Below are 22,439 nucleotides of genomic sequence, written 5' to 3'. Positions count from 1 at the left end.
GCTTTGACATTGCTATTTTGCATACTCTTGATCATTTAGTATCTAAATCAGTATCATCCATCTCTTGCTCTTGATCAATACCTCCCTCCTGCCTTAGACCATTGTTTTCATCTACCTCTGGTGGAGATTATACTGAAAGAAATGGAAGAAACCAATATTTATAATAAAATAAAAAAATGACACCTTGATAAGTTCAAATCATCGAGAAATATTATTTTCAAATATATTAGTTTGAAAGACTCAATATCATAATTGGAATCAACTTTTTCACCCCCATGTCAAACAAGTCCCAAGGTTTTAAGTGCACAACCATGCTCCAATTAGGATTTGAAACTTCTTGCACATAAAAAACTTGTTGTGCCTTTGATGCGAGAATATATGGCTCATCATCTTCATATTCACCAATGTGAATTAAATGAGAAAAATTTACAAATGTAATTCCCAAATTATTAGTGGAAATGCTTGGGGAAGTTGTTGTATTGGCCCATAAACATTTGAATAGCGTCACTGCAAAACGTCCATGGTAATTTAGTTCAACAATATCAACTAACATCCCATAATATGGAACCCCTCCAGATTGCATATCTCATTACTACTACTTGCATAACTTCTTGTTTCAAATGTCCCAAACACACCACAATTTTGTGTTTGAAGGCTTTCATCATATGTAGCAATTCAAAATTTGAAACCATAACATTGTAAGTCAAATATCTATGTGCATGATCTAGAAGGCCCAATACAAGGAACTTGAGGTCTCTTGAGTAGTGATCATTATATTCATTTGATATCTAAAAAATATTTTTAATAAGTATTGTGTGTATAATATATTACTATGAAAGATATATTTCATTACTTACTTTATGATAAAACCAATCTAAAAATTTGCGGTGAACTCTCTTATCAATCTCAGTAGATGACATTGTATGACTTCAAAGTTGTCTCTTTACAATGCTTCTAAATTCCCTATTATAATGAAGACATTATTAATAATAATGTATAGCTAATAAGAAACAACATATGCTGATTTGTTACATAAGATTTTAACTTACCTAAAAATCTTAATAGGATTAGAGCTATCAATTAAGGCTTGCCTGGCTCTAAAAGGTCTGCCCTTGAAGGGTCAGGGCCTAAAAAGGCTAGCTCTATAAAGCTCGATTTCACTTTAAGGTTCTATTTTAGCCGGCTCGACCTTGGCCCTCAGGCCTCAGCCTTATATATACACACACACACACATATATATTTTATTTTTCAATTTAAAATTCTAAAAAATAAATTTAAAATCCTAAAAAAATTATTACACATAATATTAAGTCTAGCATAATAACAATACACAAAATAACAAATTTAGGTCTAATTAAAAGTAGCAAGATCACAAAATTGACACCAATAATAATTAAACTTTACTAGCATCATTAGCTAAATTTTGATTATTTTTATTATCATCAACATTAATATAATTTGATCTTTCTTCATGTGGTGTTCTATTAGTTATTACACATAACATTTAGTTTTGAAGTGTTTACTTTTATATTAAATTTAAAAAAAATATAAGAGGGTTTAAAAGGGTTAGCCCTTTTAAGTTTGATTTACCATTTTATAGCTCAAAGAAGAAGTCTGGCCATAGATTTTTTCAGACTTAAAAGGGCTAGCCTAATGAGCTTAGCCCTAATTCATGACTCTATATAGGATACACCCATTGATATTGTATTAGACCTCCAAGTTTTGCTTCACCAACCAAGTGTACAATCAAATGCATCATTATTGTGAAGAACGATGGCGGAAATATCATTTTCATGTGACAAAGCATTAGCATGACTTTACGTTGAAGTTGACCAAGCTCATCCACAACCAGTGCTTTATTATAAAGCTTCTTGAAGAAAGAAGACAAGTCAATCAAAATAGTAGACACTTCCATCAGTAGTGTATTTTTCAAATATATTCATCAGATCTTACATTGGGCAATATCAACGCATCTAGAAATGTTACTAGCATATCCATCAAGCACAATTATGTTCTTCAAGATTTTCAAAACCTATCCTTATTTTCTTTTGATAGTTTAAATGAAGCTAGATCAAATTTACCATTGTTATCTGGCCATAATTCTAAACGAATGCCTATTTCTTGTAAATCCTTCCTTGCTTGAAGATGATCTTTTGAATTTTCAATCTCATTTAGTAGTGTAAAGATTACATTGTCACATACATTTTTTTCAATATGCATGACATCTAAATTGTGACGCAACAAATTGTTTGCTCAATATGGTAGGTTAAACAAGATGCTTTTCTTACGCCATTGTTAAATGTCCCCTTAGATGTACCTCGAGACCTTTTTCCTAATGTGCCTGTCACATTATCTTTTTTGAAGACATTATTAATATTATTAGCTTGTCTCAAAATATCCATGTCATTTAAAAGAATAGGAGGATCTCTGGCTTCTATCAAATTTAACTCAAGATATCCTAAATTTGTGTTTATGATCCAAAAATCAACAATGCCTCATAAAACACCATTTTTGATTATGAGGAAGCCTATAAGAAATTGAATCAAAGTTACAAGATAGGCAAGCTAATCCTATATGTACATTCCAACCAGATAATGTCCCTAAGCTTGGGAAACTACTAATAGTCCACATCAAAGCCGCATGTAAATTAAAAACTTCCTTAGAGTACAAATCATAAGTATCAACACCAATGTTTCCACATATCTAATAATTCTTGAATTAATGGTTGTAACAATTCTTGAATTACCAAGTGCTCTCTTTGTAGGAATAATCATTGACAAGATGAAAGAACTTTGTTTCATACACATCCATGGTAGAAGATTATATGGTATGAGAAGCACTAGCCAGATACTATAACTTGTACTCAATGTCTCAAATGGATTAAAACCATCTATAGCCAAAATTAGCCTAATGTTTTCATAGGTTTACTGCAAATTCTGGGCACAATCCGTTGAAATGCTTTTAGGCTCAAAATCCCTCAGATGTCTTAACATATCATCATCACTTTTTTCATCATAATGCCATCTCATGTGTTTGGATGTCTTTGATGACATACATAACCTCTATAAGTGTGGTTTCAATGAAAAATATCTCAAAATTTTTGCAGCTTTTTTCTTTCCTTTCTTCCCCTTCTTTGACTTCTATCTAAAAGTGTTGCACATTTTACACTCTTTAATGCCTTCATCAAGACCCCAGTATAACATATAGTCATTTGGACACGTACCAATTTTTTTTATAGTTTAATCCTAATTTATTTATCATTTTCCTTGCTGCATAAAATGATTTTGAAATTTTAGTATTTTCTAATGCATCTATTAATAATTCAAAAATCATGGACATTGCCTTGTTACTGATTCCACACAAGCACTTGATGTGATATAATTTTACCAAAAAAGAAAGCTTTTTGTATTTTTCAGATCCATCAAACAAAGGTTGTTCTCCCTCTCTAAAAAATTCATAAAAATTTCTAGTCTCTTCATCCATTTGATTCAAAAATAATGAATCACCACCATCTACTTCTTTAGAAATTGTCATTTCTTGTGACACTCCCAATGCATCATGAATTATATTAATGAACGGATTTTCCTATTGCACTGGAGATAACATTTCAATTCTTGTTGCTTCTAGAGTTGCTGAGGTATCTACATCTACCCTATCACATGTCTCCCCATGCATTGCCCAAAACTTATATCCTCGAGGAAATTGTTTTAACAAGTGCTCTCGGACATCATTCCTCTGATGCTATTTTTTAAAATTACACTTTGGACATGGACAAAGAATAAGTTCAACTTCATCTCCATGTGATATTGCAAAATCTAAAAATGTTTCTAGTCCATTTAGATATTTTTTAGAAGTCCAAGGCAGATTAATCCACGCCCTATCCATCATTGAAAAAAATTTAACTTTTATGATATTTATATCCTAACAACAATACAATCCACACATTAAATATATTTATTTATTAAATTTAATTTAATATTACATTTAACTAAAATCACTTAAAATTTAAAAACTGAATATCATAAACATAAAAAATACACATGCATTAACTAGATGTATATTAATTCCATCATTTATTTATTTTGAGCAAGCACATAATAATATTAAAATAAATAACTATATGGATAAAAATTTAAATTTAATCATAAAAAAGAACTTACAAGCTTTCTTCACAAATATTTTGAGTAAAATATTTCAATAATCTGCTAATTTTTAATAAAATAATCAAAAAATACATTATAAATAAAAAAATTATGAAAATTTTTTTTAAAAATAAAACTCATCACTTTGCACGGGAGGAGAAGGCGGGCAAATGAAAATTTTCATTGACCTGCCTTTTATAGACCTACGAACGCTCCTTAGGGGGTGTTTTAAATAGTACAAATGCCTCCTGAGGGGGTGTTTGTATGTAGAAAGGCCCCCTTAAGGAGTGTTTGGAAGGAAACGCGTGCAAGGGGTGTTTTGGGGGTGTTTTCGTACAAGCGCTCTCTTAAGGGTCATTTAAGTATATAGTACGGACAAACTCCCCCATAAGAGGCATTTACAATAAAATGCCACCAAAGGGGTTGTGTTGTTTGAAAACACCGCAAATGTTCCAATTTTCAAGGTGTTTTTATAAAACATCTTAAATGAAGTGTCTCTAAAGCACAACTTTTTTGTTAGTGTTTGTTCATGTTTATAAATTAAGTTAGTTTTAAATATAATTTTTTTATTAAAAGTAGAACTTTTTTCGTGTTTGGACATGCAGAAATATTCATTGTTTAGTAATATTTAAATCTTATGACATGTTGACATGTATGTTTGATAGTATTTTCATTAACTTTCTTTCTCAAGCATCACATCTGATTATTTTAAAAAAATTATTCAAAGTAACTTCCTAAAATAATTAAAAACAAAGTTTTTCTTAGTTTCGGAAACGATATGCCAAAAAATATCTTAAGTGATATTTCTAATTAATATCATGACTATTATATTAATATTAATCATTAATAATTAATCATGCCTGCACAAAACTAGGGAGAATTTCAATAAAAGATTAGTAAAGCATAATGACATAAATAACCCTACTAAATGCAAGGAAAACTAGCCAAAAAAAGAAGGATTCAATTTCAAGCTAGCTAAGGCTCATGCTATTTCTCATCTTTCTCCTTCTGTAGATAATGTAGTCTTGCTTAATAATATCTCATTTTGACTGATTTACATGGTCTTATTTATTTACATGTTAGGTTGAGGAATGAGCTTGGTTGATCAACCTGAAATTCCATTGCCATTTTAACTTGTCTTAAAGAAATATTCATCGATCTTCATCATCTCATTAAACACAAGTAGTTTGCAACGTGTAGCATTGAGGTGTGGAATAACAACAAGCTTTATTCCACTAGGTAGGGTCAACAACATAGATTGCAGATGCCATTATACTTCATCATTTATTAAGTTTTTAGAAATATTGTTAACTATTAGATATCGGTCAACTATTTTCATAAGTGTTTTCTTTATTCTTCTTAACAGGGCTCAAAATTATTCATTACACTCTCTTCACTAATGCCTCCTGCTGTCTTCTTTGTACATGTCAGGACTATTTCAAATAATTTTTTACTATTTTTTCTCAATAAATGCTACGTCCACTTTTCCTCGTATATGCTCATTTTACATGTATTATGCCATCATGAGGTGTGGAATAATGCATGAGTTATTTACCACAAATGGTGGTGAGCATTTTTAAGATGCAAATTGTATTCCTAAAATATTAATGTTGCATAGTTGGTGGGTTTGTGGATTAAGGTGCTATACTTTTAAGGTATTGAAATTATTGTACTGTCTAGAACAATTATAATGTTTTTGTAAAAAGTTAAATATAATGGTTTAGATATGAGAATTGCAGTTGTAAATTTATAAATTTGTTTGATTGATTCTAATTAAGATAATTGAGGTTTACATTTTAATGAAAAGGATCACAAGAGTTGTGGCTTGCAATTCTTTGAAAAGTAAATTCACGGATCAATCTCAACCTTCCAATCCTGAGGATCATTAAGAGTCATCACAAGTTAAATGAGCTAATGTAACAGCACGGAGCCACCCCTTGGGCCTCGACTCGGTACTGGACTCTGGCCCATCACTGGACCAAAGTCGACTTTCCCACAGGTGGTACTGTGGTTATTCCTCACCACTGCCTCTCCAGGGTCTTTTGGAACCTCTCCAGACTCGAACCTCCAACCTCTACCACCTTAACAAGTTGAGGTTAAGTCTGGTACCATTGAGTCAAGTTGACTCAATGGTACCAGACTTAGCCTCAACTTTGTTAAGGTGGTAGAGGTTGGAGGTTCGAGTCTGGGGAGGTTCCAAAAGACCCTGGAGAGGCAGTGGTGAGGAATAACCACAGTACCACCTGTGGGAAAGTCGACTTTGGTCCAGTGATGGGCCAGAGTCCAGTACCGAGTCGAGGCCCAAGGGGTAGCTCCGTGCTGTTACATAAAAGGCGCCTTTTATGTAACAGCCCTCCTGGGTCACCACTGCCTCTCCAGGGTCTTTTCCCAGGCGCTGGACAACACACATGTCACCACATGATTGCTGGCTTTCCCACTGGTGGTACAGTGGTTATTCCTCACCCCACCCTCACGGGGGTCTTTTGGAACCTCCCCGGACTCGAACCTCCAACCTCTACCACCTTAACAAAGTTGAGGCAAAGTCTGGTACCATTGAGTCAACTTGACTCAATGGTATCAGACTTTGCCTCAACTTTGTTAAGGTGGTAGAGGTTGGAGGTTCGAGTCCGGGGAGGTTCCAAAAGACCCCCGTGAGGGTGGGGTGAGGAAAAGACCCTGGAGAGGCAGTGGTGACCCAGGAGGGCTGTTACAGCTAACCCATGAGTTGGGTGGGTTGTAAAAATTTTGCTAAGCCCTTGTTGGCAGTGAAATATACCATTACAAAGTAAGTCAATTTGCAACTAATAGATCTTTCTTGATTTCTATATCAAATTTTAGTTCTTGTTATAGTGTTGATTAACATTATTAAATGTCAGATAATTATGAAAATAAAATATTTTGGGAGGCAGAAATTGATCATAATTTTAGTATGTAATTAAATCCAACTTACACTAAATATTGAGATAAGAGAGTCCAAAGTAGTCACACACAAAACATATGAAGAAAGACAAGGTTGTGCCTCCGATAAAAAAATCACCGAAGCAGACTCAAATTTAGAGGAAATATGAAATATGACATGCACCGCCACATACACCAAGATGAACTAATGAACTCGATCATTATTCATCATAAGTTGCTTCATTGATTAGAAAAGATCAACGAAGAAGTACTTAATCTTATTCTTGTCCCAGAAGAGTGAGCGGAAACTTGTAATCTCCAGAAACTTCCTTGGCCACTGAATGCTCCAAATGCACACTGTTCATCTTGTAATAAAGATCTTTTATGTCTCTCAAATCCCTCTCAGGCCTTGTCACGATGACACGTGTCATTGCATCCGTATAATTCCCTATCCTCTTAATTGCATTATGCAGAACCTATATATAGATATAAATAAGAAATTTTCCAGCCACGTTAATCTGTCACTTGGGAAAATACGAATTCAATCTCATAAGAAAAGTAATATTGTTATAATTACAGACTTAATTATACAATTTAATCTACCGTTTCATAGTGCTTTTGATGGTCACTGATGCAACGAATGGCACTGTGCACTGCCTTGAGGAATTCATCAGAGGCATCATCCAACAATTTCTACACAAATAAAATCAAGAAATAATTTGTATAAGGAAAATTTTTTAAAATAATAATAAATTTAATCAAAATAATTATTGAACCTTGGTGATGGAAGTTCCATGATCATCTTTGTAGTGATTGAAAGTTGCAACAAGTTGAGTCTTGCTTCTGGTAGTTAGAATCCTTATAACCACTTCGTGATTGCCACTATTGCGTTTGGTAGGATCGTGAAGAATGTTAGCTTCAGTTTGTGCCAACCTTGCATTCATCTCATCACCTTCGAACCTGTATGAGCTCACCAACCCCACCAAAAGCTGCTCAAAATAATTAATCAACTTAGATTACTGTTTATTGAAACTTTAATTAATACGAATCAACAATGTGTATACATATAGAATTAATTATCAACTTTTCTCTTTCAAAGGAACTCATAACATTTGAGATCTTAATTTTTTTTTGGGTACAAAGTTAACTTTTGTTAACAAAGAGAATAACATTGTACTGTTTTCAATTACTAGGGGGAAACATAGACAAAAAAGAAGTTTAGGATTATATACGCTCCTAAATCTATAGTTTAATAATTTATGATAGCATTGCCCTTTAATTTAACCCATATATAAAGCTTAGTTACTTACCAGTTAACAAGGGTATGTTAACTTAACCATTGGTCTTATTGATTTGAGACCTAGCTAGGTATATGCATTACACTAAAAACTCATTAGGAGATAAACTTTCCCACTTATATATAGTTCAATTTGGATTAGTTAGAGTTCAATAATACTTTTGAAAACCAGATGGTTTCACACACACCCACCCATTCTAGGAGAAAAAAGGTAACATGCAAACGTACGCAAGCCAATTGATAATGTTTGCATTAAGGAAATTAAAGCTTACCTGATGAAGATAACCAGTTGTATGAGAAGCAACATCTTTATCCAAAGAACGCTTATAACGATTGTGATAAGCTCGTCTCACAGCCAAGAGCTCTTCAGAAGAATAAATACAAGCGTTTTCCACTATGACACTGTAATCAACATTCTTGCTATTCCTAATTGCCACAATTGCCAACACTGCATCTTGATCTGTTGATTCCAACACCCATCGATGCATAGCTCTCTAGTTTTTTTTTTTGCATAAACTTTTAATTACACAACTGTACTGGAAGGCTAAAATACTAATTTAAATAAATGTATAAGAAGCTATATAAAAACACACAATTCTAAAAGAGTTCTCTCGTCCTTAATACTCTCTATGGTCAAAAATATAAATATTTTCCTCTAGCTAATATTAATTCAAAATATAAGTAATTTAGTATATGTAAAAAAAATTTCTCTTATTTTACCTCTTATATTTACTAACCTAGGTCCTTATGTAAATTTTCTCTCACTCGATATGAAGTGTGTTGTAAATGAGACTAAAGATAAAAAGAGAAAATAATATATATTTTTATAAGAATAAGAACTTTATTGGTATGTGAATTTTTTCTAAACATTGCTTATATTTTATATCAGAGGGAGTATAAGGCATTTGATAAAGTATTAATTATATTTTTTAATATTATCTCTATTTAAACTCATTAACTATGAGAAAGAATATGGTGCAAATTTGAAAAGTTTTCATTTAGAAAGGAATAAAATTAAACATTTATTTTATTTTTAGACAAAATTAATAATATAACCACTTGCCTCTTCTTGGTTCCGACAAGGTAGTTAAATGTGCTTATAATATAGAGGAGAAGAAATATCCTGGTGTACTTCAAAGTCACCAAAGAGCTCAGATTCAAGCCGTTTGATGAGATTCTCTTCATAAATTTCTTCATAAGCTTGTCTGATTTGCTGAATTTGAAATGAATTTCTGTGACCCAATATTGCTATTAGTGCCTTCTCATCAGTGGCGCCCCATCCTACAAAAATTTAATCCACAATACATTCTCTGCAGTAATCAAACCTAAACATAATTAATCTTCTCTTCTATCAATGGTCATTGAGTCTAATATTTGGGAAATTTGATGTCATTTATGTCAGATATTGAGTACAGATTTTGTGGATTAATAAGAACTATGTTAAAAATTTACTTTATTTGAAACCCGTGACTTATAATTCGGATAGTTTTGTGGTATTTGTTACCTCTAGATCCAGATTAAAATTATTAATACTTCATTTTTGGTGATTAAACCTAGTTAAAATTTTCACTTTCATCAACATCAATGAATCGAGTCAAATGGACGGGATTTAAGCAAAAGCGAATCGACGTGTTTCCCAGTTAATAATCTACGTATTTCAGCTAATCTTGAGTCCAAAACTTATAAATAAAAATATAGTTTTAAAAAAAGACTTCTGATTATGAAATTTTGAATAATTAGTATAACTAAATACTAAACAATTTATTGATATATATATATATATATATGAGGTTTACAGAGAAGTATCTTATACCTTTGACAGCCTTGTGGAGAGCCTCAGCATCTTGAACAGGATAGACTTCATTAGGAGCAATAAAGGTAGCCATTGATGAAAGAAATTGCTTGGAGCTTTCAATTTCTTTCAAAGCTACAGATGAAGAAGAAAAGGGGTGCGTCTATGGAAAATTTAGTGTATTTGGATAAGGGTCAAAATCGATTAAATAGCTCAAAATTGATTTTTTGGGCCAAGTTATCCAAACAGTCAAAAAAGTCAAAAATCAATTATTGGCTTATACACGTGTTTTTTCATAAGCTCTCTTAACGAGCTTTTCGCAAAAAGTTATCAAAGAGTGTTGGGAAAAATTATAAAAAAAGCACAACATTAAATAAAATAAAATCAAACTCTCTTCTCTTCTTTATTTTTTTCTTAGTAAAATTTAAATTTTGAATCTTCAAAAAAGTTGCTAGTATAAGTTCTTGTCAACCAAACATCCTCTACTTAGTACTTACTATAAAACTAATTCAAATTCAAATATAATATTAATTGGTAAAGAAAAATTAATTTTATTTAATTTAAAATTTAGGCTCGTTACAAAGAATGTTGCAAAGGACCAAAAAGAGAGAGAGATTTTGAGTCATTTATTACATTACTACATTTTTTATGTTGCTAAAACTTTAAGGTAATGCTTAACATCTTTGTTAAATATAACTCATATCCATGATGTCATTAGAGATCAATTTATATATTATCATCTTCATTAGTTATTGTAAAATTGATATTTAGTATTTAAAAATTAAATATTTCTCTTTTATTAAATTTATTTTAACTAAGATATATTGAGTTACTTATTTACGTAAATTTAAATGTTAATATTAATATATTTAAATTTTTTAATTAATTAGATATGTAATTTAAATAATATATTTTACTTCTTAAATAAAATGCAAAAAATTTAATAATATTATATACAAATTTATCAATAATTTACTTTTAAAAGGCAATGTCCTTTATAGTAATTTATACAAATAAAATTGATTCTGAATAAATTATCCAAACATCTTCAATTCTGTTAAAATGAATTTTAAAAAAATTATATCCAAATAAATTGCGTTATTACATAATTAATTGTGATTAAAATCTACTATTTAATCAATTATTTTTATAATCTATTATACCCAATTGAAATTCAAATGAGCGCTTAGGTTTGATGGAAACCTCAATTTATAATCCAAACAAGCTTCATTGGAATCCACGCCTACTCATGCTTGGTTGAAGTACTTTATATTATTGTATGATCAATGTAATTAATACTTCCCCTATATGATGATGTAAGTCATTGTTAACTAATTTATATTTATAAATAAAGTTAGCTAAAATTTTAATTTTTAAAATTTTTTTACACTTTTTCAATTTTACCTATAAATAAAATGAATATAATATTTGATTTATTTAAAACAATCATTAATTATTTGAGTGGAATATAATAAAGTAAGTATATAATTGGAAATATATATATACAACCTACATAATATTTTATATTTTAGACCAAGCGAGACTTCTAGAAGACATCACATATTGTGGTTCAGAGAAAAGTAATTGTTAATAATATTCCCTCTAATCTTAATTGTAAAGTTGATTTAAAGATTTTGGTTTGATCCTAATTTCTTTGTGATTTTCATATTCCTTTTGCATAATACCTTTATTCATGGGAGCATTTTTGTGCTACTGCATTAAATTATGGCAGTGTTTATTTTTGAAAACATGTCATAAATTTTTTACATATTAATTATTGTTAAGTTGTTCAAGTATAAGTGAACTACAGATAAAGTTAGATTTAATAACTAATATATAATAAAAAAATGACTTATAAACTTGATTTTTTAAATTTTGAATTAAGATATAATATCCTTTTGCTACTCTTAACCTCTTGTTATCTTCCCCGTTTTTGAAAGATCGCTCCCATTCTTAAGGATTACTCCATCTAGACCACAATATAGATTATCTTTTAGAAGCTTTGCTTGGTCCAAGATTATAAAGTATTGGGTAAATTTTATAATTATTTTTTCAACTATACCCTATTTCGTTTATTATTTTCTTTTAAAAATGATCCGTTAGAATTTTAATTATGATTATCAAATCACTTATATAGGGTATTTAATCAAGGTAAAATTGAAAAGATGTAAATTTTTTAACAACTAAGATTTCAACTAATATTTTTTAAAGAACCGTGACTTAATCACTAATGCTCTATATTTTGGTAAGGAGATAATATATCACAAATAAACAACTCACTCCCTTTTCTAGAATTTACAAATTAGTGGAAAAACTTTGATTCCTTAACTACTAAGCACAAATAATAAAATAGTGGAAAAGCGTTGATTCCGTACTTAAATGGCTGAAGGTTCTTTCCTTGGAAAAATAAACATGCCATTACATATGATGATTCATGACGGTGGTTTTCGTTCCATGTCATGCATGGGGACATTTCACAATTTTTTAATTAATAGTTTTATTTAATATCAAAAGAAAAAAAAGTCTGGTTAGCATGGATATTTGTCCATAACCTATAAGATTGTGAGATTGGATTCTATTGTTGATGCGAGGATTTTGCTAATAAAAAATATTTATAAATGGTTTATAAATACTTTTGTAAACATGTTTTGAACAAAAGCATGTCATGACTCTAATTAGCTCTTGAAATCTAACTTAAACTTTCCATCATTAAAAATATTTTTGTTTAATTAGCTTGGATATTTGTCCAGAACCTATAAGATTGAGATTAGATTCTATTGTCGATGGGAGAATTTTGTTGATAAACAGTTTATAAATACTTTTGTAAATATATTTTGAACTCAAAAGCATGTCATGACTCTAATAAGCTCCTAAAATCTAGCTCACTTAAACTTTCAATCATTAAAAATATATTTATTTACTCAATTATTTTAGTTTTTATATGTTAAAATGAAGCAATTATATCATTTTGAAATATATGATTTACATCAAAATCGTTCAATTCATAAGTCAAAAATATTACGAGATTCATAATTTAAACGTTTTGTAATGTACCAAAAAATGTCTAAAAAATGGGGGGAAGATAAAGAAATCTCTCTGATGTGGGGCAGTATCAAGAGGAGTGGTGGCTATCACAGTTTTTCACCTTTAATATTTTAAAAGAATGCTTCGAACTTGATGTTAAAGAAATATTTTTCATGAAGTTAATTTTTGTCCCTAATAGGGACTTCGATCTCTTGCAATATATTATTTTGTAATATAAATTTACTAGTGTGAACGGAAGAAAATTAGACTGAAAGTCATGTGAAGCATTTTGGAAGGTTATCGTTTGCCTTGAATAGATCAATTCCACCTAATCCAATACCCATACGAGGATTGTGTGAGTAATGATATCTCATTGTATGATTTTATTTACATTATTTACTCAATAACTAGTTTACAATTGTTCAATAGGAAGTATTATCACAATTAGTATTACAGGATGATATAGGTGGATATGCGGACATCCTTGGTAAGGCATTAGGAGCCTTAAAGGTCCCTAGTCACATTAGAGGAATTGGATCTCAAGGTACATACTTTGGACATCAGTCTAAAGTTTTTACTGAAGATGACTTTAATTCAAAATAGCAAAAAGGGAGGCAAGAATGGGAAAAAAAAAAATTCAAGATCACATGGAAAAAAGATTACATCAAGTGATTGGGTAGTAAATGTGTCACAAGTCAACCCCAATGATAAAGATAGTTGCTCATTTTACACTATCGAAGATTTTTCCAAGGTTATAATTTCTTTTTATTCATGAATTATATGTCACATTTTCTTAAAACATTAATTTATTAATTTTTTTAAGGTGAATCACAATGTCAATTATGGTTAGAATCACCACATTATCATATTGTGGCACTCGAACCTATGAATAATGATAATAGCATTACTATACACCCTAAACCTTTGCCTGCTGATCACTTGAAGGTGACTATAACTATCCCAATAGAAAATAATGCTGAGTTGCCACTGCAAATAGCAAATGAGGATATATTCACAATTTTTGACACGGCTAGCACTTATGTGGCTTGGCTTACAATGGTTATTAAGTTATAGGGATAATAATTGCTGGTTCTTTAAAATCATTTATGTTTAATTTTAGCATTACCAATTAATTTTACATTTTGTAGTCCTCAAAATCTCAAGAAACAATAAAGAAGCCAATCAAATCAAAAGAAAAGGTATAGAAGGAATCTACCTCTATAACTAAGGTAGGGAAGACTGGCGCAGAATCTACTCAGCTAAAATATCCTCATTAAAACACACGTGAAGTGATTATATGGACAACATTTAAAAATAAGATTCTTGAAATAAAATTTAAAAATGAGATTTATGGTGAAATGATTAGCGAAAAATTAGTGGCTGAAAATGTTAATGAGATTCTGACCAAGGATTGGCTACAAACCACACAAATTAGTTTATACATCAGGTACTTTTTAAATTTTATTTTTTATTGTGGTATTTATTTAATATTAGTTGTGATTATTTGTATTTTTTTATTTTAGGTACTTGTAACATACTTTTATGGTGCCGAGCTCAATAATGATGAAATTTTCATTTGTTAGCCCTCACAACACAAGTTCCTACAATTTTGATTATCATTCTCAAAAGATTACCGATGCATTCAAGGCCAAAAGCAAGAGAAACATATTATTTTGAGCTTGTCACAATCCAGATTGAGTTGTTATTATTATTTATCTTTAAATCTAGTTAACATTTGAGTTAATGAAATATTAGGCAACATTGCATGCTTGTTTGTATCCATCTTGTCACGCCCCGAAAATAGAGGGTGACCGACATGGGTATAAATTACATCATGCATTTTCATAAGCCTCAAAATGTAAATTTGTTTCATTTTCATTTTTTAATAATTGAGTTATATGAAAATTCTAACACTTTAAATATTAATTGTCATAACAAAGTTTCAATATTTTTGTAAAAATTTCGGTAGAACTTGTTCTGTAAATAGGATCTCCTAAAAATTATACAACACAAAAATTTTCACAAAATATAATATCAGACAAGAGCTTAGCTCCTTCTAGCTAGCAAACAACATATAAATCAAAATAAAATCCTAGCAATAATCTACATGGAGCAACTAATTTTTCTTTTAAATTAAAATACATATGACTTAAATATTTTCATAAAAAGGTAACAACACCAAATAAAATTTTCACCCAATATAGCTGTATTTTCCTTCAGAGACTGGTAGTGGGATCAGCGTCGGCTAATGAATCTGAGACCAAAATAATTTTTCAGTGAATAGTATCCTCAAAATAGAATTCAAAACAATTAAAATAATAAACTCAAATAATCACATAAAATAATTGAAAGATGATAATTCAACATAATAACTTCAAAACCAAAATTCATGCTCTAGAGGTGGCTCAAGTGTTATCATTTGCATTACTAGTTTCCTCCAATTTATTTTAATCATGCCAATCCATTTTCTTGAAACATAATTTTCTCTCAAGCTTTACACCAAATACTTTAGGTGCATTATTCTACTCATTCAATTTGAACATCTGACAATTTACCAATAACCTTACAAGTTAAATTCATGGGTCAATAACACCCAACTAAGCAAACTTCACCCAAGAATCTATGAAATTCTAGACAAATATAAAATCCAAGTAAACTTCTCCTAACAAACACTTGTCAAATACCTTAGCTATCCATCTTCAAGTTCAAGTTTAGGCTCTTTTCTTCCTATTTCATCCAAAACCACTTCTTTAACAGTTTAACAATATGATTGTATAAATTATCTCAATATTCCAAAGCCATTCCTTCAACAAATATCAAAATACTTTCAAATACAATTTCAGCCCATATTGCTTCATCTTCTTCAGTGGATTAAAATTCCAACTTACTTACTTAATCATCCACCATCCATTCACACGATATAATAAACAAAAAGCAACTCACCTCTCACCCACACGTATATATTCAGCATCTAGAGAGGCAAAATGTCCACGTACTAAAATAATAAGAAGAAAAGTTCAAAACTTCATACATGAATCAACAACAATAAAGAAGAGGTAGAGAAAGAAGCTGATCGAAACTGAGGAAAAAGAACTCACCCACCAACAATAACATCTACAGTGACACACGAACAGAGGTATTGCAAGGTGGAAGTTCTCCGACCATCCTCAACCTCCAGTGACAGCAACAGGAGAGTAGGAGCTGAGAGAAAAGAAATATTGCCGTTCAAACAAGAAAAAAAAAATGACTGGCGACGCCAAGTAGAGGAAAACAAAAATTAATGACGGCAACCAACACAGCAACTCACCATAAAAGAAACAGGGGAAGAAGAAATGGTTGCTGTCGTGCACAAGGGAAAGCTCTGACCACGATAGCAGAAGCACGAAGAAGGAAGAGGTCACATGGAGAAGGAGAAAGAAAGGAAGAATCTCATACAGCCCTTAACCACGCCACTAGTGATGACAGCAATGCAACACAACAGGATGACAATCACAGCAGAGGCACGAACGAGAAGGAGACGCAGGGAACAAAAGGGAGGTAAGGATTTCTGGCATACTCATATCACTGGCAACGACAACAGAAGTGGGAGGGCGATGAATCGAGATCACGAGGCAGAGGTTTTAGATCGGTGAAAAAGAAAGAATGGAGATAGAAGGATGCGATCCTGAAGCTTCGCCCTCTATCTATTCTGATATTCAGATAGCCGAGGAAAGGGAAAAAAATCTTGTCAAAAGAAGAATTGAGAAACTTACAAGCAACGGCCAAAATTTTTCTATTATAACATAAAAGGCAAAGGTTTATTTAGAGTCATTACACATCTATCCTTTAATGCAATTTATTATCTTGACTCATTAAGAAATAGAGAATTTAAAAACTAAAAATGTATGAGGATATTAATTAATCAGTAAGTTTTCTATTATATATCTTTTATACATGTCTATTATAACAATTAGAGTAAGAATGTCCAATTGGTGTGCTTAATTCTTATAAAGCTATAGCACATTGCTGAGATGGTGAAGGTCTCCCTCCAAATATTGGAAAGCTTGATCCTGTTGAGTTTTATACATGAAAAAAAAGATTTGTATTATTTGCTTAATTAAACAAGTTGGTGTGCATCTAAATGATTGTTTGATTAATATTTTAAGTTTGTTTTACTGAATATGCTGTTCTGGATTAATGTAGAATTTTTAAAAAAATTTGGAATGTCCAATTTATAGGGGAGATTCTATTGGATTTTTGCCAACAAATCAGAATTATATATATAATTTCATCCCCAAAATGTTAGTAATTAAGTTGAAATTTGTTCCTATCATATTTGGATAATGACATCTTTTATTGTTTTATAGGTACAAACACAAATACAAGATTAAGAGTATGGATACTATGTGATGAAGTTCATGAGAGAAATAATCACATAACAAGAGTTGATCATTCCTAAGAATGTAAGTCAAGTGTTTTAAAATTAAATTAATATAATGTTAATTACTTATATATCACTTTCATTTCTCATGTAGTATTTTGTGGGAGCAAGTGCTTCGCATTTTATTGTGGAGCAAGTAAAAGATGTAATTGAAAAGTAGTCAGAATATATAATTGGTTTTTTGTAATAGGTAACTAGCTTTCAATGTTAGAAAAATACAAATAGTTTCATTTGTTAGACTTGCTAGAGATTATACAAGTTGGGAAACATAAGTAGTTAGGTTGTTTTATTTGCAAGTTCTTTCATTGTATAGAAATTGTTATGTTCAATAATATTGTTTTTGGATATTAGGATTAGTCATTTTTAAGAGATACAAAGGAGGTAGCTTAAGAAAATTTAAATTATAAAAAAATTATATACAGGAGCGCTCTAAATCAGAGGGCTCCTATAAAAGGGGAATAAGGAAGTGCTCGTGGTGTGAGTGCTCCAGAATGCCTCAACATACGAGAGTACTCTAGAAAAAAGCACTCTAATATCTTGACATATATGAGCACTCATGATAGGAGTACTACCATATGAGGCATAAGGAATATGAGAGTGCTCATTATATGGTCGTTTAATAGAGTGCTTTTTCCCTACATCTATGGGAGTGCTTTTTCGTAAGCACTCTCATAGGTCTAGCATATGAGAGCGCTTTATAAAGTACTCCCATGTATACCAGAGCACTGGATTAGGGAGTGCTTAGGAAGCTCTCCTAAAGGCCAAAAATAAGTGCTCCCATAGGGTTATTTTGTAGTAGTGACATAGTGAGTATTTTTCTTATGCAAATTGTTCCTACAATATTAATGTTGAATAGTTGGTGGGTTGGTGAATTAAGGTTATACACTTTTAAGGTATTGAAATTATTGTGCTGTCTAGAACAATTATAATTTGCATCGTAAAAAGTTTAATATGATGTTTTAGATATGAGAAATGTAGTTGTAGATTTATAAGTTGTTTGAGTGATGCCAAGGTAATTGAGATTTACATTTTAAGGAAAAGGATCACATGAGTTGTGGCTTGCAATTCTTTGAAAAGTAAATTCATTGATTAATCCCAACCTTCCAATCCTAAGGATCATTAAGAGTTGTTGTAAGTTAAATGAGCTAACCCATGAGTTGGGTGGGTTGTAAAAAATTTTGCTAAGCCCTTGTTGGCAGTGAAATATGCCATTACAAATTAAGTCTATTTGCAACTCATAGATCTTTCTTAATTTCCATATCAAATTTTAGTTCTTGCGATAATGTTGATTAACAATTTTAAATGTCAGATAATTATCAAAATAAAATATTTTGGGAGGTGGAAATTGATCATAACTTTAGTACGTAATTAAATCCAACTTGCACTAAATATTGAGATAAGAGAGTCCAAAGTGGTCACACGCAAAACAGATAAAGAAAGACAAGGTTGTGCCTCTGATAAAAAAATGACTGAAACAGACTCAGATTTAGAGGAAATATGAAATATGACATGCACCACCACATACACTAAGATGAACTAATGAACTCGAACATTATTCATCATAAGTTGCTTCATCGATTAGAAAAGATCAGCGAAGTACTTAATCTCATTCTTTGTCCCAGAAGTGTGAGCAGAAACTTCTTGTAATCTCCAGAAGCTTCCTTGGCCACTGAATGCTCCAAATGCGCACTGTTCATCTGGTAATAAAGATCTTTTATGTCTCTCAAATCCCTCTCAGCCCTTGTCATGATGACACGTGTCAGTGCATCCCTGTAATTCCCTATCCTCTTAATCGCATTACGCAAAACCTATATATAGATATAAGTAAGAAATTTTCCAGCCACGTTAATCTGTCACTTGGGAAAAATACGAGTTCAATCTCATAAGAAAAGTAATATTGTTATAATTACAAACTTAATTATAAAATTTAATCTACCTTTTCATAGTGCTTTTGATGGTCATTGATGCAACGAATGGCAATGTGCACTGCCTTGAGGAATTCATCAGAGCCATCATCCAACAATTTCTACACAAATAAAATCAAGAAATAATTACTATAAGGAAAGACTTTTAAAATAATGATAAATATAATCAAAATAATTATTGAACCTTGGTGATGGAAGTTCCATGATCATCTTTGTAGCAATTGAAAGTTGCAACAAGTTGAGTCTTACTTCTGGTAGTGAGAATCCTTATAACCTCTTCGTGATTGCCACTCTTGTGTTTCAGATCATCATGAAGAATGTTAGCTTCAGTTTGTGCCAACCTTGCATTCATCTCATCACCTTCGAACCTGTAAGAGCTTACCAGCCCTACCAAAAGCTGCTCAAAATAATTAATCAACTTAGATTACTGTTTATTCAACCTTTAAGTAATACGAATCAACAATGTGTATATATATATAGAATTAATTAATGATCTAACTTTACTCTTTAGAAGAAAGTAACATTTGAGATCTTAAATTTTTTTTGGTAGAAAGTTGACTTTTGTTAATAAAGAATAACATTGTACCGTTTTCAATTACTAGAGGGAAATATGCATAAAAAAGAAAAAGTTTAGGATTATAGGTGCTCCTAAATCTATAGTTTAATAATGCATGATAGCATTGCCCTTTAACTCATATTACACTAGCAAACTTATATAAAGTTCAGTTAATTACCAGTTAACGAAGGTATGTTGACTTAACCATTGGTCTTATTGATTTGAGACCTAGCTCGGTATATGCATTACACTAAAAACTCATTGGGAGATAAACTTTCCCACCCATATATAGTTCGATTTGGATTAGTTAGAGTTCACTAATACTTTTGAAAACCAGATGGTTTCACACACACACACACATGTTCTAGGAAAGAAAAGGTAACATGTAAACGTAGGTAAGCTAATTGATGATGTTTGCATTAAGGAAACTAAAGCTTACCTGACGAAGATAACCAGTGGTATGAGAAGCAACATCTTCATCCAAAGAACGCTTATAACGATTGTGATAAGCTCGTCTCACAGCCAAGAGCTCTTCGGAAGAATAAATACAAGCGATTTCGACAATGACACAGTAATCAACATTCTTGCTATTCCTAATGGCCACATTTGCCAACACTGCATCTCGATCTGTTGGTTCCAACACCCATCGATACATAGCTCTCTAGTTTTTTTTTTTTTGGCATAAACTTGTAATTACACAACTGTGGAAGACTAAAATACTAATTTAAATAAATGTATAAGAAGCTACACACACACACACACACACATGCACAGACGCATACTCAGTTTCTATCATAGGGTGCATTCTAAAGAGTTCTTTGGTCCTTAATACTCTCTTCCGTCTTAAATATAAACATTTTCCTTTAGCTAATATTCGTTCAAAATATAAGCAATTTAGTATATGTAAAAAAAATTTCTCTTATTTTACCTCTTATATTTATTAACTTAGGTCCTTATGTAGATTTTCTCTCACTCATTATGAAGTGTGTTGTAATTGAGACTAAAGATAAAAAAAAAAATAATATATATTTTTATAAGAATAAGAACTTTATTGATATGCAAATTTTTCCTAGAAACTGCTTATATTTTAGATTGGAGGGAGTACAAGGCATTTGATAAGGTATTAATTATATTTTTTCAATATTATCCCTATTTAAACTCATTAACTATGAGAGAGAATGTAGTGCAAATTTGAAAAGTTTTCATTTAAAAAGGAATAAAATTAAAAATTTATTTTATTTTTAGACAATATTTATAATCTCACCACTTGCCTCTTCTTGGTTCCGACAAGGTAGTTAAATATGCTTATAATATAGAGGAGAGGAAATATGATGGTGTACCTCAAAGTCACCAGAAAGCTCAGACTCGAGCCGTTTGATGAGATTCTCTTCATAAATTTCTTCATAGCTTGTCTAATTTGCTGAATTTGAAATGAATTTCTGTGACCCAATATTGCTATTAGTGTCTTCTCATCAGTGCCCCATCCTACAAAATTTAATCCACAATATCAGGAACATTACATTCTCTGCAGTAATCAAACCTAAACATAATTAATCTTCTCTTCTATCAATGGTCATTGAGTCTAATATTTGGGAAATTTGATGTCATTTATGTCAGATATTGAGTTCAGATTGTGTGGATTAATAAAAACTATGTTAAAAGTTTACTTTTATTTGAAACCCAACCTGATTTATAATTCAGATAGTTTTGTGGTATTTATTACCTCTAGATCCAGATTAAAATTAGTAATACTTCATTTTTGGTGATTAAGCCTGGTTAAAATTTTCACTTTCATCAACATCAATTAATCGAGTCACATGGATGGGATTTAAGCAAAAGTGAATCTACGTATTTCCCCGTTAATAACCTACGTATGTCAGCTAATCTTGAGTCCAAAACTTATAAATAAAAATACAGTTTAAAAAAAAGACTTCTGATAATTAAAATTTTGAATAATTAGTAGAACTAAATGCTAAACAATTTATTGACATATATATAAATATATGAGGTTTACAGAAAAAGATCTTATACCTTTGACAGCCTTGTGGAGAGCCTTAGCATCTTGAACAGGAGAGATTTCATTAGGAGCAATCAAGGTAGCCATTGATGAAAAAAATTGCTTGGAGCCTCTTTTCAGAGCTACAGATGAAGAAGACAAGGCATACGTCTATGGAGAATTTAGGGTTTGATGGAAACCTCAATTTATAATCCAAACAGGCTTATTCTTTGGAATCCACGCCTACTCATGCTTTATATTATTATATGATTAACATAATTAGTACTCCCTCCATGTCATGATGTAAGTTACTGTTAATTAATTTATATTTATAAAAAAAGTTGGTATAAATTTTAATTTTTCTAAAAAATTCATACCTTTTCCATTTT

General features: G+C 31.0%; 1 protein-coding gene and 1 pseudogene across 1 annotated transcript; both read right to left on the bottom strand.

The window, feature by feature from the left end:
- Positions 1-7,188: 7,188 nt before the first annotated feature.
- On the bottom strand, positions 7,189-10,223 carry LOC129312426 (annexin-like protein RJ4). Its single transcript, XM_054955046.1, has 6 exons — positions 10,151-10,223; positions 9,470-9,618; positions 8,610-8,831; positions 7,974-8,029; positions 7,644-7,733; positions 7,189-7,516 (listed from the first exon to the last, which is right to left on the bottom strand). The coding sequence occupies exons 1-6, from the start codon at positions 10,221-10,223 to the stop codon at positions 7,489-7,491; spliced, it is 618 nt and encodes a 205-aa protein (XP_054811021.1). The 3' UTR covers positions 7,189-7,488.
- An 8,764-nt stretch (positions 10,224-18,987) lies between these two features.
- Positions 18,988-22,158, bottom strand: LOC129312350 (annexin-like protein RJ4; annotated as a pseudogene).
- Positions 22,159-22,439: the final 281 nt, after the last annotated feature.

Source organism: Prosopis cineraria, unplaced genomic scaffold, assembly GCF_029017545.1.
Source record: "Prosopis cineraria cultivar Desert tree isolate PC_DT_omini unplaced genomic scaffold, ASM2901754v1 PC6, whole genome shotgun sequence".
NCBI classification, from domain to species: Eukaryota; Viridiplantae; Streptophyta; class Magnoliopsida; order Fabales; family Fabaceae; genus Prosopis; species Prosopis cineraria.
Note: the sequence above shows the minus strand (reverse complement) of the source record. Positions and strands in the feature narration are given on the sequence as shown.